Source organism: Erigeron canadensis, chromosome 4 (assembly GCF_010389155.1).
Source record: "Erigeron canadensis isolate Cc75 chromosome 4, C_canadensis_v1, whole genome shotgun sequence".
Lineage (NCBI taxonomy): Eukaryota > Viridiplantae > Streptophyta > Magnoliopsida > Asterales > Asteraceae > Erigeron > Erigeron canadensis.
Genome location: NC_057764.1, coordinates 7,030,871 through 7,049,460, shown reverse-complemented (window position 1 = coordinate 7,049,460; position 18,590 = coordinate 7,030,871). Strand labels below are relative to the sequence as shown.

Sequence of the window (18,590 nt, the reverse complement as noted above, 5' to 3'; positions counted from 1 at the left end):
CCTCAATTTAAATATATTAGTCCCAGTGCAACTATAAATTAATAATTCCTTGAATATGCCAAAATTTTAATATTGTCTAGTAAATACTGAATCTATAGTCACTTGCTTTTTTTTTGGAACTTCAAACTTATATTGAGCTCATCCTTAACTTTTCCCATTCCATTTACGAGTTTAGATATTCTCTTCTCGTATTGTATCAAAAAGTTGTAAACAATTGTTGTCGCTTGCAATGGTTCTTTCCGAGTGACTGGTTACAAAGCTACTGAATCATCCTTAACTTCATCATTAACCGGGTTTTGAAGAGTATCTGCCATAACGTTTTTAATGCTTTGAACTTCATAACAATCATTATTTTCATCAGAATAATCCAACAACTCATTCACAACCTTGGTGATCTCTCTTATACTCACACAACAATTTTGTACTCGCACATATGTTTATAACAGGTGTTAAGCTTTTAGTTTAAAAGCCATTGTTGATATAACTTTAAAACTTATCATTGGACATTTTATAGTAATGAATTTAGAATCATGTACATTGAAATATCTTTAATTTAAAACAATGAACTTGATAAGTTCAATTAATTTAATGTGTGAATGTAAATTAAAAATGAAAATTTTGATGGTCGAACCTCTTTAAATTAATAGTTTATTAATTTATCGATATGATAATATCTCGTTAAATTAATAAAAAATTCTGGTTACAACATTATCAATTTATAGAGGTTTTAATGTATAGACTATTTTAAATTTTCAAACCCTGTTGTATAAATAAATTGGAATAAAATTATCCAAACCATTATAAATGAGAGAAACATTACATAAACCTGACTATCTAACAAATAAAGGACTGTTTATTTAGGCTAAATTTGCTTCTGAATTCTAACCCTTTGTTATTGAGTTTTTTTTGGAAAGAAAGGAAAAGATTGTAAGGAATTTTAAAATTGGTTGTGTTCTTGAGTTTTATTTAAGAGAAGAAGAGAAAAGAATGAGAATGATTTAAAAGGAGAATCTAATACATTTTGTTTAAATTTCTTTCTTTCCATTTTTGGGATGATTCGGAAGGAAGGAAAATCTAGCATTTTCTTCCATTCATCTCTTTTCTCCTCTCTCCTTTTCCTATAAAAAATATCTCGAGAACACACTGTAAAAGCCAAATCCTCCATGCTATATAGCTGAAATGAATATCTTTTTTAACAAACGTGGAAGCGGATTTTAAATCTATCCCACCTAAGTAATACGATTTAAAACCCATTTTTTTTCTTTTTTTGTTTGAAAGCATTTAAAACCCATTTATTTTAAACAAATCGAAGTGAGGTACTAGGGGTAAGGGTGTGGTGCTAAGACTTTGACAAATTTGCAAGTTAATTTTTAGCCAATTACAAAGTGACATGTGACAATGCCAAAAACTAATCAAAAGTTGCCAAAACTTGCCAAAATTAAGGGTATAGGAGCCATGAATGTGTCAATCGACTTTTTTTCTAATAATAATAAAATAATGATAATATATAAATATAAAATCTATGTATTTATCTACACCACACTTACCACTCCCTTAAATCATTTTTGCCAACTACTTCTTCCCTATTTTTCTTTTTGCTTCTTCCCCTATTCCAAACAATTCCAATTCCCATATTTATATACACACACATCTACATATACACATATATACTAGATATTAACCTGGAAAAATGCTCGAAAATCCCCTCCCCATTTATTCAGGCGATGGGGAGACGCCGGCGATGATGATGACGGCGGGAAAAACACTCATTTATTCTGGTGAAGCAGCGATGCGTATATATATATATGATATCTATACATCAGGTGTGTGTGTGTGTATATATATATATATAATTTATGATTTTTTTGTATCTTACCTCGATGCACGCACCATCTAATGTTCACTTGCATCGGCCAAATGTGGCCGATTGAATGTGCTGATGAGCCGAGCTGATAGTTGCCGATACATATGCTATAGTTTTGCCGATGAGCCGATTGTTGGCGATGAACTTACCGATGTTTTTTGCCAACTACACCCTTGCCCTTAATATGGATAATGGACGAGAATCTTTAAAAATTGCTTCCAACTTAAATTTTGATACTCACTATTAAATATTTGAATTAAAATCAATAACTATTATATTAAAATTAATAGTCAAAATTCAAAAAACATATTAGCATTTTGAACTTAATTGTAATCCAGGATCCGAACTTCACCATATGAATAATTGGCTTGCCTAGCCTAGGTAGATAAACTAGATAAATAGTACACATCAGCTAAAACTAAAAATTGTATTTTTTATTGAACAATAATTTTGGGTTCAGCGACATGCCTCTTTATATACCTAACTCTAATTCCAAAGAAAACTCATACTGGGAAACCCATATCTCCATTCCTGAGAGCATTTTGTTCACACCAAAATTTGAACCAAAACCTACCAGTCTCAGTCTCCACTATATACCAATCCATCTATTGATGATTGGTAAAAATTTGTAAGTATTATTATTTCTTTCAGGGGCGGCCATAAGGTGGCTCATCTGGTGCTAAGAAGCCAGGCCCACATTTTTTAAGGGTCCCATCATTTTCTATACCATATGTATTTTTTACTTCATTAGTAGTTAAGTACGAAATTTGAATTTGGTTTCAAAATTGTTAGGTGGGCTTGTAAAACATTTGAAAAAATAAAAAGCTTATACTTTTAGGCGACTGGTAACCCGACTACCTTTTTGATAACCCGACCAGACTTTTTGCAGCGATCCTGACAGGGAGCCCACTTTTATTCTGCCATATTTACCATTATAGACATGGGGGCCCGCACTTTTTTCACTTTTTGCAGCGATCCTCACTATAAAAAGTAGTAGTGGTCGAGATACTAAAAAATAGTGGTGGGGATATGGGGCGTACTTTTACCTGACATCCTACTATCGGTTTTCATATATCACTAAATTGACAATTCATGCATATTAAAATCATTAAAAAACTCTTCTATTCTTTTGTCAAGTTGCAGCCATACGTGTCCCTTCGTTGCAGCATACTCTCATTTTTCTGTTTAACAGGTACTATTCTGTATTCTTCATCTTTTAAATATCTCTAATTTATTATTTAATTTTTATTTAACTTAAAAGAACATATAACTTAGTTAGATTTTACTAATTAATATTTGTAGAGCTTAATTTAATTGTCATACATTTTATCTATATTTAATAATATAAACTAGGTTTTTTTTGGGTCTGTCATACTTTTTTTTTTGTTTTTATTATCGAAAACATTTATCTTCCTAATACTATGTTATTATATTTTATCATTGAATCGTATTAGAGCCCATTTTTTTATTTTTGAGCTAGATCCCGAAAATTTTTTAGAACCTCGAAGACGGTACTGATTTCTTTTGTCCGAAATTCTCAACTTGAGACTTCATTATTTTTTTTGAACGTTCAGTTTTATTAGATAAGAAAAAACTTGCAAGGTGCTAGAAATACAAGAGAGAACAATAGTAAAGTGCAGACAAAGTAAAAATACAACAGGTGAAAAACACGGAGCAAGTTATAACCAGGGGAAATTTATTAGACATTGAAGCTAGACTATCTAATCCAGTCGATTTCACAGGTAGAGGATCTGTTGGACAGCCACATGTAAGTGATTGTTTTGAGTTCTTTGGTGGCATATCGAATAGATGGGGTTTTGTGCGAGAAGATGCGGTCGTTTCTTGTCTTCCAAATAAGCCAACAGTAACCCGAGATGATGAGGTTTATGAGTATGCCAGTTTGTGGGTTGTTATGGGGTCTTTTATGAAACTCGAATAATTCTCTGATGTCAGATGGTTTTTGCAATGGGAGTTTACACCATGTCAAGATGAAGTGCCAGAGAGAATCCGCGAAAGAGCAATTGAGAAAGAGGTGCTGCACAGACTCGTTGTGATTGCTGCAAAGACCGCATGAGGGGGAGGCGATTGCGATGTTCCATTTAGCCAGGTTATCTTTTGTGGGGATACGGTTTAATTGTAGTCTCCAACATAGAATATTCACCTTAAATGGAGCAAGGCAGTTCCAGGGAAACATCCAGTTATGAGGGCCATAGGCTGAATTTTGAAGCAGATGTCGCATTGATTTGACAGTAAAGAGCCTAGAGGGGTCGGCTTTCCATTCCCATCTATCATCCAGGTTTGTGAGGTTGAGGAGCAAAACCTGTGACAACAAGGACTGTAGCTGGTGTAGTTCAGTGGGGGAGGCTGGAGGTTTATGCCAAAACCATTCCCAAGTTGAGAAGCGGCCTTCTCCGGTGCAACGTTCACTGATTGAGCAACTCTTATTCTTTTCGAGGGCGAACAGTTCAGGATAGACCTTGTATAATGGACAGGTTCCGATCCAAGTGTCAAGCCAGAAGCGAATCTGAGTGCCATTGCCGGGGTGACCTACAATCAAGTCCTCCAAGCAAACATTAAAAGGGATTAAGTGGGAGTTTAGATTTACAATGGTTTTCCAAACTCCCACCAAATCCGGTTTGAAGGGTACAGGTGTACAATTTCGGCTGGAGAAGTGTATGGATTTGATGACACGCCCCCAAAAACAATTGGGGTCCTTACGGAAGTGCCACCACCATTTAGAAAGTAAAGATAGGTTTTTCTCTTGTAAACTACCCAAACCCAGCCCGCCCGAAGAAATAGGAGCAATAACCTGGTCCCATGCTACCCATGGGATTTTTTACACGAAATTGACCCTCCCCAAAAAAATGATTTGCGAGTTGATTCGAGTTTAGAGAGGACACATACCGGGGCCTTATACAACGAGAAGAAGTAGGCTGGGAGGCTGTCCAGCACGGAGCGAATAAGTGTGACTCGACCACCAATTGATAGGGTGTTTGCTTTCCATTGTGATAATCTGCCTTCAAAAATTCGAATTACTGGAGACCATGATCTCATTAGGTTCATATTAGAACCTACGGTCAAACCCAAGTAGGTCATGGGGAATTGACCGTTTATGTAGTTGAGTATTCTGGTTGAGGTGGCTATGGAGTCTGCAAGTAGGTGTAGCCCGTAGAAGACTGACTTATGAAGGTTCACTTTTAATCCAGAGGCCAAGTAAAAACATCTTAATATGCGTGAGATATTAGAGATGTATGTGGACGACCAGGATCCCAGGATGATGGCATCATCGGCGTAAAGGAAGTGTGAGATGGAGGGCCCAAAATTCGGGAGCTTTATGCTAGAGATTAGGCCCAGGTTTGAGGCCCGTTGTATGACATTTGAAAAGGCCTCCATGGCAATAATGAAAAGGAAAGGGGAAAGAGGATCACCCTGGGGCATTCCGCGTTTACTGTTGAACTCTAAAGTCGGGCATCCATTGATTAAGACAGCGGATCGCGTGGAAGATAGGATACCTTTGATCCAGGAGATCCATCTATCAGGGAAATCCATTTGCTTCATGATGGACAGGAGGAAATCCCAACTTACAGTATCGAATGCTTTCTCGAAATCAATCTTAAGACAAAAGGCCTCTCTTTTGCATTTTTTCAGCCAAGTGATGATCTCATTGAGCATTAAAGGACCATCGAGGATGTTTCGCTCACTAAGAAAGGCAGATTGTGTGGGGGAGATGATTTTTGAGATAACTTGTTTAAGGCGGTTTGCTAGGGTTTTCGAGATGACCTTTTTGATACATCCAATGAGAGTGATCGGACGGTAATCATTTAAGGTTGGCATAGTGCTGTTTTTTGGTATGAGAACAATATGGGAGGAGCTACAACCGTGACTGATTGAACCGGAATGATAGAAGTCCAACATGATGTTCAAGAAGTCCATTTTTAGGGCGTCCCAGTACTGTTTGATGAAGCCGAAATTGAAACCATCGGGACCTGGTGCTTTGTCGCTACCACAGTCCCAAACTGCCTTTGTAATTTCAGCAAGAGAAAATGGTGCGGTCAGGAGGTTGGCATCAACAAGAGAGAGGGTTTTGAGCCCTTGGCATACAATCTGTGGCCTCACTTGCATTGGTTCAGTGAACTTTTCAGTGAAAAATTCAAGGGCGGCTTGGCGTATTGAGGGAGGGTCAATGAACCAGTGTCTATTAATGTTAACTCCTTGAATACGATTTTTTGTGAGGCGGCTGTTGATGAAGCTGTGGAAATAGGCTATATTTTCGTCGCCACTCTTAACCCATTTTGCCCTTGACTTTTGGTGGAGGTCAAGGGTTTTGGAGTGCTCGAGGGCTTGGAGCTGCTCTTTTGTTTCAGTCCAAAGTGTAAGTTCGTCATCAGTATACTCCCAAAAGTCAATAATACTATCAAGGGTATTCATCTGATTTGTGAGGGCAGTTTTTTCTTCATTTTCAAGAGATGATTGGGAACGGATCCAAGTTTTCAGGGTTGCCTTCAGGTTTTTTAGTTTGGCGGATAAAATCTGGTCAGGGCGACCGAGGTAGTGACCAGTGTTGAGAGTGTTGATAATTACTTCGTTTATTCCAGGTTTAGATAGCCAAGAATTAAAGAAGCGGAAGGGTGGAGGACCAAAATCAAGGGTTGATGTGGATAGGATGAGAGGGCGGTGATCGGAGAGGGAGCGGGGAAGGGTTGTGAGAGCAGCGGTGGGCCACGTATTCATGAAAAATGGGGACACCAGGATCCTGGCGATCCTACTCTTTTTTATTCCATTGTCTGCCACATATGTAAAACGGTGTCCATGCATTGTATACTCAATGAGTCCACATTGGTGGATAAAATCGTTAAAATTCTGGGAAGATGTGGCATTGAAGACAGAATTTTTCCTTTCGCAGGGTTCCCGAACTTCATTGAAGTCCCCAAGAAGGATCCAGAGGCCCTGAGTGTTTGACAGGTGAGAGGTGATTTCATCCCATACAAGTTGTTTTGCATGCTGGTCTTGGGGAGCATAAAGGTTCAAGATATTACAGGGGGAGTCGACACCATTAATGAGGCCAGAGGTGATGAGGTAATGTGTTGTTTTTATTACGTTTGATAGAGAAAAAAGGATGGATCCCAGATGCTTGTGATGCCCCCAGATCGACCCTCCCTGCCAGTGGAGGGGGAGAACTCAAATTGAAATCTTTGGTTGCCCCACAAGCTTCTAGGGTTAAGGCAAGTCTCGTCCAGACAGTGGGTTTCTTGGATACACAAGAAGTTGATGCGATGATCCAGCTTGAGTTGTTGGACGCAGCTTGCCTTTCCACTTCCTTTGGTGCCACGGATGTTTAAAGAGAGGAAATTCATTGAGCTTGGTTTTGAGCATGGTCTAGGATGATTTGTTCTTCCACCTGTTGTTCGAAGCCTGCTAGGTGGACGCCAACACAATCTCCAATAGCAAATGTGTTAGTCACCTCATTATTTAAGGAGATTTGGTCGGGGTGTTTGGAGGAGAGGGATGGTGGTGCTACTGGTGAAATAGAGATAGTTAGGGTGATTGCAGGTGTTTTGGGTTGGGGTTCGATGAAAGTTTCAGGTGGAGTATTTAGGTGGAGGGGTTGATCGATAATTTCACCTTCTTTCAAGTGTAAAGACTGGAAGGGAATGGGGTTAGGGTTTTCCCTAAAAGAGAGTTTTGAGGTGGGAGGGATGATAGGGGGAGCTGTATGGGGTGGGGGGGATATTTTTCAGGAGAGAGAAGGTTTTTTGGGGAGTGTTAAGGTCAATTTTTGAGAAGGGTGGTGAATTTGACGTGGTTGAGAATTGACGAGGTCGTTTTTTGGTGTTGCATGGGGTAACAGTGTTTTGGGGATTAAAGGGTTGGCAATGAAGGGACGAGGGAAGAGGAGGGGGTGGAGGTGGGGGCAGGGGTGGGGTTGAAGAGCTGTGGGGCCCAAGAAGATCCTCTGCACCAAAATTTAGAGTTTCCAAAAGGGGTTCATAATTATGTTTTATGTAGGCGTGGGTATTATTGGAATGGGGGGAAGCATTAATTGCATCTTTTTAGGAGTTCTCAGGGGGGCTGTTCGTCTGGTTTCTTGTTCGAGGGGACCGTTTGTTTTCCTGGTGAGTTTCCCAATGGGGCATCACATTCTGTCGTCTGAGATGCTGGAAAATCCAAAAATGGTGGAATCCAATCGCTATCTTCTTCAACTACTCTAGTTATGAACCGTTTCTTCCTCCAAAAACCCATAACTTGGTGGTCAATTTGAAGGTGAGACTTGACCAGTAATGAGATCCTTTCAAAGGATAGATTGCCATCTGTGGCAGAAACGGTGGAGGGTTGGACAATGTGGCCAAATGTGGAGCCTATTTTGTTATACGTGTCACAGTCTCGAATTGCAAGTGGGACGCCATATATTTTGACAGAAACCAATCTGCCATAATCAATATCATTACCATCCCAGATTTTGGCAGAAGGAAACCATTTATGCAAGAATTCTTTTTTTGAATGGAGGAAGTCTTCAGCAAAAGAGGAGGCCTTGAAATAAAGAAGAATGGTGAGGCCGCCCACATAGGAGATAGATACGTTGGTGTTGGGTTCTGTTTGAAACAAGATGTGTTTGAGGTTTTGTAGAGTATTAAAATCTCTGGTGGTGGCAATAATGGAGGTTTTTTTCCAGGCGGAGGGGATTTTGGGCTCGATATTTGGGAGGGACATGGACGTTGGTGCATTTATGGGTGATTGCAAAAGTGAGTCCTTGTAAGATGTTCCAGAGAAGGTATTGGTTTTTAAGTTGGGGGTGGGTTGGAAGCGGGTGGGGTTTCTGCTGAAATGACCGGCATTTTTGGGGTTTTGATGGGGGGTTTTGGGCTGCTGGTTATGAGTGGGTGTTTGGAGTGGGTTACCATGTTTGTCGAATTTAGTCGGAAAAACACCCAGAATTAAACCGCCACACTTTGTGTTTTGAAGACAAGTGAGAAAGTGATCAGGGTATATAATGTTTCGAAACCTAATGAAGCCAAAGGGGTTGTTATACTTATCTTTTTTTCTTGCAATGTATGCATCAGCCAAATTCCCATGGTGTTTGAAGAGATCTCTAAGTTCCTGGCTGGTAAGGGCAGGAGGAATGTTATACACGAAGAAAGAGGTGATGTTGTTGCGGTTCTGTTTGCTCCGACGCTTGACTTGCTCCCAGTCTCTATCTTCAACAGCTGCGTCCGGCCGTCGGTGGTGGTGGTGAAGGGGTGGGGGGACTTGAGACTTCATAGAGGCATAGAGCAATAACTTAACAAGATTTTAAGTTTACGTAAAATCATGTTGGCTTAATTTTAAAAATAATGATGTATATGCCTAATAAATATACCTAATGGTATGCCAAAATCATTCAATATTTGATACATGAATTTCATATTTCCCTTTCTTAATTTTTACTGTTGATTTTGTCATATGTTAATTTATTCTTATCTGACATACTTTTAGGCCTATATTTTTTTTGCATGTTAATCATTTTTTTATTTTAATGCACAAGCAAAGAGACAGTAGTTTGTTAACTTTTTAATATAATTTCTAATTAAAATTGACATTTTACATTATATTTCATTTATTACACGTAATTATATGATATGATAGCCAATACTGAAAACTTGCCTTTACGGCCGAACAGAGTAAGCAAGATCGACTGTATATATACTAATATAGATGATTACACAACCAATGAATAACTGAACAACAAAGCCAAGCCAAGATCATTATGCACAAAGTCACAAACCTGAAAACTGCACACGATCAACAACACATGTATAGGATATATATCAAATTGAAGGTGTCGAGTAAGATGTTAGAAACTAAAAAGCCACAAATATTACAATAAACTAGCATGTTACCCGCACTATGTGGCGGTGGTCATGGCGGGGCGACTGCTGGTGGTAGATGAGGCGTTGAGTGATGAATTGATGTAAAAGTAATTGATGTACGTAAATGGTTAATGGAGATATTTTAAAAAATAAAAGATTGATAGTGTAATTTAATCATTAACTTAAATAGGTAGTGTAAGTGAAAATATTTTAAAGAGTGATAAGTGAAAATATTACATACTTTTTAACATTTTAAAAAATAAAATGTTATTTTTATAATATGGGAAGGAAGTATCGAACCTCACCCTCCATTCCATAGATGACAAGATTATATTCCATGTGATCCAACCCATAAATATGATAACAAGTATCAAATTGACTTATACGTGAGTATACATGAATAATATGATAATAAAAGTGTTAATGTGTTATGTGTATTGATGTTATGAATCATTATTTATTTTAAGACTGTATTATATCAAAAGATATAACTTAGTTTTGAACATATATGCTACGTTCATAGTTTTCGACTGCCAATATATTTGGTCAGCATACACACTCTACCAAACTATTGATTCCAATGCAAACCCATTTTGACCATTAATTATTTACCCTCTATTCTCTCTATTTATACTCTATTTTCTTCAAAACTTTGTAGCGCCACCTCTTAAAAGTGACCACAAAAAGAAAAACTGTCTAGCCCAAAACCTGAATACAACATGACAGACTATGCCGAACACGCGATATCTGCCCCGATAACGCCGTCATCTGTCCACTCACCACCTACGTCCGCCTTTTCTTCACAATTTCACTCTCCATCCTTATCTCGATCACCACTCCTGCACTCACCAGAGCACCCAAAAACAACGGCTACAAGCACCAAACCGAAAACTGGCAGCAAAATAACGTTTTCAAACACGCCACCAGTGGTTTCGGCTCCTCCATCACAGATGCACTCACCTTCGATGTCACGGTCACCGTTTCTTGGGACGCCAGACCGACCCGTGACTATGCCACCTAGTGGAGCTAGAACACCTATGGCTTATATAAGGTCTAGGAATTTAACACCTAGATTTTTGACACCTTTGGGTAGTCCTTTGAGAAAAGCTCTTCATCTTACAAAATTAGACCCAACGGACGCATGGCTTCCTATTACGGAATCAAGAAATGGAAACGCGTATTATGCCGCTTTTCATACGCTCTGCTCTGGGATTGGAATTCAAGCACTTGTGCTCCCTGTTGCCTTCACTATTCTTGGCTGGTACTTAATTTATTCAACTTGAGGTTTCCTTAATTTGCTGCTATATTTATTTTAGCTTAAATCAAGTCCGTGATATGGGTAGAGGCAGGGGCAGCCCGGGTAGCTATGCACAAACGTATTAAATAATATAAAGGGATTAGTTTCTTAGAACGTAACTATCTTTGACCGAATGTCTATTGTAAGAAAAAACTAAAGTTATGTGTATTGTATGTAAGCAACTTGAAAAAATGTTTATTGTATGTAAAAAAATATACGTTGCAACCATATACAGGTTGAAACAAAATATCTACCCGTAGGACCTCTTGAACATTTTAATTGGTTGAAACGAAATTCTTACATACAATAAATATTATTTCAAAGTTGTTTACATACAATACACAACTTTAGTTATTTCCTACTGTATACATTCATTCAAAGTTTTTTATATTCGTGGAAACTAATCTCTAATATAAACTATTTCTAAAAAACGAATAATGTAAAATATAAATATATATAGGAATAATTATTACTTCTTCAATTTTTTTTTTTTAATAAAAAATTGTAAAACTACATTATTAAAACATCATATGGTAAAACTACTAGGAACTACAACTCATACTTTTTTTTTATGACAAGTGTTACGTTTGTTTGAGTAAAATCATGACTATATATATATACTTGTGAAAATTAATGTTAATGTATTTTATGTATGATTTACTATATATACAGGGCTTGGGGAATCATAGTCTTAACATTAGCATTCATATGGCAACTTTACACTTTGTATTTGCTGGTTAATCTTCATGAATCACCTGAAACCGGGATTCGTTACAGTAGATACATGCAACTTGCGAATGCAACATTTGGTAAGCAGCGCAATATCTATATCATCTTCAATTAATCAAGGGTATTTTTGTAGTTTAATTTCAGACACCTTTTCCTTTCTAGAAGAACAAGTTCATTAATTAGAAGCTTCTGTATATATTAATTAATGTTCACTTTTTTGACAGTTAAGTTCTAAGGATATTTACAAAAGATATAGAATATCAATGTTGTAGATAAGAACTTTAGATATTTAATAACGTTCAAGAGGTCCTACGTTCTTTTAGAATTATTAGTCTGGTTAAAATGTGCACACTTAAATAATATACAAGTATTTGGTAAAGATATATATAGATGTTGTACTATAAGAGATGGCGGTCTAAACGTGAAGGGGCGGATCTTATGTTTCTAGAGGCTTAATTAGTATCACTACCCACTACAAGTATACAACAAAAATGTTATTTTTTCATATCAAATTTTACAAAATTATCGAAGTGTAAATTCTCTAAGTTAATCACATTTAAACTTTTAAAAATATGATATACATCATATGAATAAGAGGGGATTCGTTAAAATGAACATAACCTAAGCTACAATTTTAGGCCTAAGACCAGTCAAATCGAAGTTTAGAAAAACATGTCGTCGTGGCAAAGGCCCAATGGGGCCTTGGTCATTTTTTTAAAAACGACGTATTTATAAGTTATTTGCATTTTATTGAGTTTGTTGGATTTTGTTTATAGGTTAGTTTTCTGCGTTTTTCTCTTTTTAAGCCTGCACGAAATTCTAGGTGTATTTTAAGGTGTATCTTAAGTTATTTCAATTTTTTCCCTCAAATCACATAAATCGTATTTGTGTGACAAATCATCATAATTAATTATTCATGGAATGAATAGGTTTAATTTGTGATATCTACAATCGTCTACTTAAAATTAAGCAGGGGCCGTTTTTTTGTCTATGATGGAGTAACTTGTAATATTATTTGGCTTTACGATATTTTTGCATCACGATTACTTTTGACACTTGACCATTTACACATGACTTTGGTAAAGGATATTGAAAGATTATATCTAACTAACGAAATACATATACTATCTCTCAGGTGAAAGGTTAGGCAAGGCCTTAGCGCTATTTCCAATCATGTACTTGTCAGCAGGTACATGTATGGCTTGTGTTATCATTGGAGGGTCAACAGCCAAAATATTCTTTCAAGTTGTGTGTGCTGCCACAGAATGCAAAGCAGAGACGCTCACAACCGTTGAATGGTACTTGGTGTTCACTTGTGGTGCAGTCCTCCTTTCTCAACTACCCAATCTAAATTCAATTGCTGGCATATCGCTCGTCGGAGCAATAACTGCCCTCGGATACTGTACAACCATATGGGTTGTGTCTGTATCCGAAGGCAGACTTCCAAACGTATCTTATAATCCTATCAGGATTGGAAGTGAAGTCTCTAAGATTTTTGACGTCCTAAATGCCCTTGGTATCATTGCTTTCGCATTTAGAGGACACAATCTCATATTGGAAATTCAGGTAAATAAATATGGTTTTTTGGACAATTTATTTGCAAGATATAACTATTTTATACTTATCTTAAAGTTATTCTCAATTTACTATTAAAAAATTGTAAGAAAATAGCTCGTGCTACTTACAAATATCATTTATATACTCGTTGAATTAAATATATACCTTGTATCTTTCAATTGGTTAACTTATAAATTAAAAATGATTAAAATCAAGATAAATTATTAGGATATATGAATTAAATATATACTTTGTATCTTTCAATTAGATAATTAAAGTTCAAATTAAAATTTAGGTAAATACTATGGTTAGAGGAATTAAATATTATATAAATACTTGTATTTGACATATGGTTGAGTTAAATATGTATACTTTGTATCTAAATTGTCGTCAAATGGTCTAATTGGTCTTACTTTGGATTCCTAGGTAATGACTCACCAACAACAGGTTTGACGACGATTCTAAAATGTTGGGCTCAATATTATTTTAACATTTTAAAACAAGTTAGTCATTGATAAATAAATCAAGGAATCTCCATCCATCAACTATTTGCTCTTGCTCTTATGACACAAGGAAAAAAAGAAAATAGATGCGTACATAAACAGAAAAAGGTAGGAAAAAAATAAAAACCATAACATTTAATGTAACTTTTGAAAATTCTAGGAACCCATAAGTCCTAAGTATGTAGTGGGGGCCAATTAAAGTTTTAAACTATCGGCAGCCATTCAACATATCTCATCCAAAACTTTGAAATGTGAGATGATACACTTAATACATTATTAACTTAGTATAATCAACCATAAAATAAAGATACATATGTCATGTCTCCATTGAAATGGTTTAACTTCAAAAGTTTTTGACTTTCGTCATTTGTTAGGATGGTTTAACTTTCAAAAGTTTTAACTTTGTCATTTGGTGTATCCTTTCGACATCTCTTATCCAATACTATGAAATTTTATATTGGTATATTACTCTGATTAAATTATGTAGTTAAAACTATGTATTATATATATTGATGATTTCTTATTACTTATTGCTTGAAAGCATAGGGAATTGTTATCTCTCGAGTATAGCTAAGATAAACTTTAAATTGTTTTGAATCAGATAATTATATTTGGCTTAGGTATTGGGCCGATTGCTAATTACATAAAAAGCGAATAATTCAAGCTGGATACCTTCATTAACCCGACTCCCAATCGACTCAGCACCACTACAAATAATTAAGAACGCGTTTAGTTGTGGAAAGTGTTTTTCATGTTTTTTTTAGAAACAAAAATAGAAAACAAAAGGTGTTTTTTCCAACTAAACGTGCCCTAAATATTTCTTTTTCCGAATTCATAAGTCATTCTTATACCATTGCAGGCCACCATGCCTTCAAGCGAGAAGCATCCATCAACAATACCAATGTGGAAAGGAGTCAGAGTTTCATATGCTCTTATTGCAATGTGTTTGTTCCCGCTTGCAATTGGAGGTTATTGGGCTTATGGTAATTTGGTAAGTATTGATATTGATATATTGATATACTAGTCCTGATACTCGTACGATATACGGTAACTAAATAGATTGTATCAGAAAAAAATTTGAATATGCCTCATACATGATTCATGATTCGTGTGTATGAAATAAATTGTGACTAAAGTAAACCGATGATCAACTCTAAATTAAAAAAAAGGTAGATGGATAGCCACCCTCTGGGGCAATGTACCTATTGGTGGTATCCATGCGCGTTTACCGCATATACGCATGCCCTATGAAAACCACTATAATAAACAGTAGTGATAAATTTAAAATATGTTAGTTAAAGTTTTGGATTTACCTTAAATTTTTAGATTCACATCAAAATCGGAACTTATAAGCATAATAGATGACGGCAAAGAGCATTGTGATTTTGAATCGTAAACTCAAAATTTTGAAGTATTCATGTTAATAACTTTTTATAAGTAATAAGTGCAGTTGAAAAATTGGAAAAAAAAAAAAAACCAAAAAACGATAATTTATTTTATTGGTAGATATTCCTAAATTATCTTGTTGGTCTTAGCTATTTGGTCCAATAGCCCAATATTGGCATGCTTCGCACTTAGATAGGATTTTCTTTAGGTTTTACGTTATATTTGGAATTTATAAATCTATAACTTTATTTTTATTATTATTTTTAATACTGTTCATTTTTTTCTTGGAACAGCCGAATGTATAAGCTTTTACATGCTCAAATCTTCTAAAAATGATTGAAACTTCACTATTCTTTTTTAACAGATGTCACAAGACTTAGAGGTTTTTAATTAAAAGAGTCAATAAGTGTTTTTGAGCTACCAGGCCCAAATTGTATTGGGCTTATTTTTTCTAAATTAATCGAACAGATGTAGCTAAACTAAACGAACAGATATACCAGTTCTAGATTGAGCTTCTAGGACACTTAGTTAGATTTTAAATGTAAATCATTAATTTATATGATATAAAAAAAAGTAAATTGTTGTATATTAAATACAAATAGTTAAAAGATGTGTAAACCTGTTTATAACACAAACTATAACACAAATTGTTGCTATTTAACAGATTCCATCCGGTGGGATGTTGACTGCACTATTCATGTTTCACTCACAAGACCTAGCAAAGTCGATACAAGCATTAACAAGCCTATTCGTAATTATCAATGTTCTTAGCTCTTTCCAAATCTATGCAATGCCAATATTCGATGAGATGGAGTCAGTATACGTGACAAGGTATAAGAAACCGTGTGCTTGGTGGCTCAGGGTTATCCTAAGGACCTTCTTTGGGTTCTTTTGTTTCTTTCTCGCGGTAGCAATGCCATTTCTACCTAGTCTGGCTGGTTTGGTTGGTGGAATATCTTTGCCTGTAACATTGGCATATCCGTGCTTCATGTGGCTAAAGGTCAAGAAACCAAAGGTCTATAGGGCCAAATGGTGGCTAAATTGGGGACTCGGGGTTCTTGGAATGGGCTTAAGTGTGCTCTTGACTGCGGCTGGGCTTTATGTCATAATTGATAACGGTATCAAGCTTAATTTTTTCAAGCCCGAGTGATCGCAATTGGCAAGTGCAATGAGAGTTTATAACTTCCTAGTGCCAAATTGCACTTTGAACCATTTTGTTTTTAAGCTAGTTTGTATGTAAGTATATGTTTGAGGTTGTAGTCAGGCAACAAAATTTGTTCAAAGAAATTCTCTTTTAACAAATAAGTTAAGTTGACATAATGACATTTTATCTTGTCATTCAATATAATTGTACTATATATACTCAAGAAAGTATTGAAAAACACTTGATAATACCAGTACTTTAAATATTCTCTAGTTAATACATTATTCTTTGGACTTATTTATCATTCTGAAGCTCTACTTCATCTTGCTTTAGTTCCATAAAGTATTTCACTTATAAGTGATAATTTTTTATTGTTATTTTGCTATATATAGTTGTGTATGTTGCAAAAATAGAAGTTGTTGCTGAAATTATATTATTATAATAATTATAATAACCTTTATAGTAAAGGTAGTTATAGTTATGATAATAGCATTTGATTGAGATGTAAATATATTTCTAAATTTATTTCTAATTTGATTGAGATGTAAATATATGTTTATGTAAGACGTATATGAGATGTAAATATATGTTTATGTAAGACGTATATGAGGTTGAAAATTTTAGTTTTGTTCTTAATAGAGATGTTATATGTTTTTCTAAATGTAAAGAAAAAGATTTATACTAATAAAAGTGCATGTACAAACCTTTTTTTTTTTTAATGTAGACATCTACTACATGCATGCAATTTTTTTTATTTGTCTCTAGTGGAAAAGTTATATAAAATAAAAATGCGTACAAATAATTTATATAAAATAAAAATGCGTACAAATAATTTACTTTTAGTTAGTGAAGTTTGTGTGATATAAGAAAAATCACATGATTTAGTATTGGATAACACGTGTAATCCCCAGGTATCATCGAATTGAAACAGTCCACAGTCCACACCATTAAAATGATCAATGGTAATCCTTAAAAAACACCCATTTTTACATGTAGAAATGACCCACCTTAGACTTGGCGAAAACTGGCGGATGTAGAAGGACTAAAAGGCCAGGAGGGGAAGATATAATCTAGCCCAAGTTAGCCCAACAAAGATCATTTGGATACATTACTTGATAGAAACCAGTACAAGTACAAAAGTTTATATGAACCCAACCCAAATTTAATTACTCCATGACTCCATGATATCCCAAATCAGTAGTAAGCCATCCCACCATCATCGCCGTCAAGGCGTCAACTACCGTAATAATAATAAAACAAAGGTTTTATGCCTCAAAGTTTTAAAGGCTTTAAATTTATATATTCTTTATGCATGTATTATTCTGTTCATCCCCATTATTTTATTACAAAGTTATCTCTTATCTATACTCCTTATTAAAGATTATACATCCCTTCAAAATGGAAAGTGTTACCAAAATGTCACATGCGAAATTATCAAAATGTCTTTAATAAACACCCCACCATGGAAGGGTTTTTATAAATGACCAAATTTGCCCTTAATGAATTAATCTACATCCTAAACCCTTACCTTGCTAATTTACATTCTAAGTCCTTATCTTATAAAATAGTTCTATTATCTTAACATCAAATTACACCACTCGATACCAATTGTCGATGTCATCACCACACGTTACCAACCCAACTATACCGTCGTCGCTGTTACCGCCGTCGCATTGCGCGGGTACCATGCTCGTATTAATAAAAGGGAATTATTTCTAGAACTTTTTTCCTTATGTGGCATGCTAACCTTTTTTTTAAAGCTATTTTCTAAAAAATTATGATGTCATAATTGTTTTTCTTTATTTTCAAAAACTCTTTAAGCTCTTTATTTTTTACAAATTATTTTTCTTAAGTTCTTTAATTTTAGTTTTATATCTACCATTGATTTATGTTAGTTACTTTTTACTTTTTCATCACCCTGATCAGTTTATATATTAATTTTCATCTTTATAAGTATATTGTTATCTCCATATAAAAAAATATACTCGTAATATATTGACATAACAACGATACCCAATCCGGCAAAAGCCGAGTTTGGGGGAGGTAGAATGTAGACAACATTACCCTTACATGAAGGTACAGAGGTTGCTTCCAAAATGATTTCTCGCCAAAAAGAGGCAAAAGATAGAGAGTGTAAAAATTTTAGTAACCATACATGTCGGTCGAATATCGTCTGACTACATTACAATTATAGAAGAATAGCAGACACCACATTACACACTTTAGCGCAAAATGGACAATACATAGTAAAAAGGGCATTTAAACC

The 18,590-nt window shown here is 35.4% G+C and overlaps 1 protein-coding gene across 1 annotated transcript; it reads left to right on the top strand.

Annotated features, from left to right (window-relative positions):
- The first annotated feature begins 3,027 nt into the window (after positions 1 to 3,027).
- On the top strand, positions 3,028 to 16,597 carry LOC122596523 (lysine histidine transporter-like 8). Its single transcript, XM_043769111.1, has 6 exons — positions 3,028 to 3,056; positions 10,367 to 10,969; positions 11,678 to 11,814; positions 12,870 to 13,300; positions 14,654 to 14,785; positions 15,845 to 16,597. The coding sequence occupies exons 2-6, from the start codon at positions 10,428 to 10,430 to the stop codon at positions 16,328 to 16,330; spliced, it is 1,728 nt and encodes a 575-aa protein (XP_043625046.1). The 5' UTR covers positions 3,028 to 3,056; positions 10,367 to 10,427; the 3' UTR covers positions 16,331 to 16,597.
- Positions 16,598 to 18,590: the final 1,993 nt, after the last annotated feature.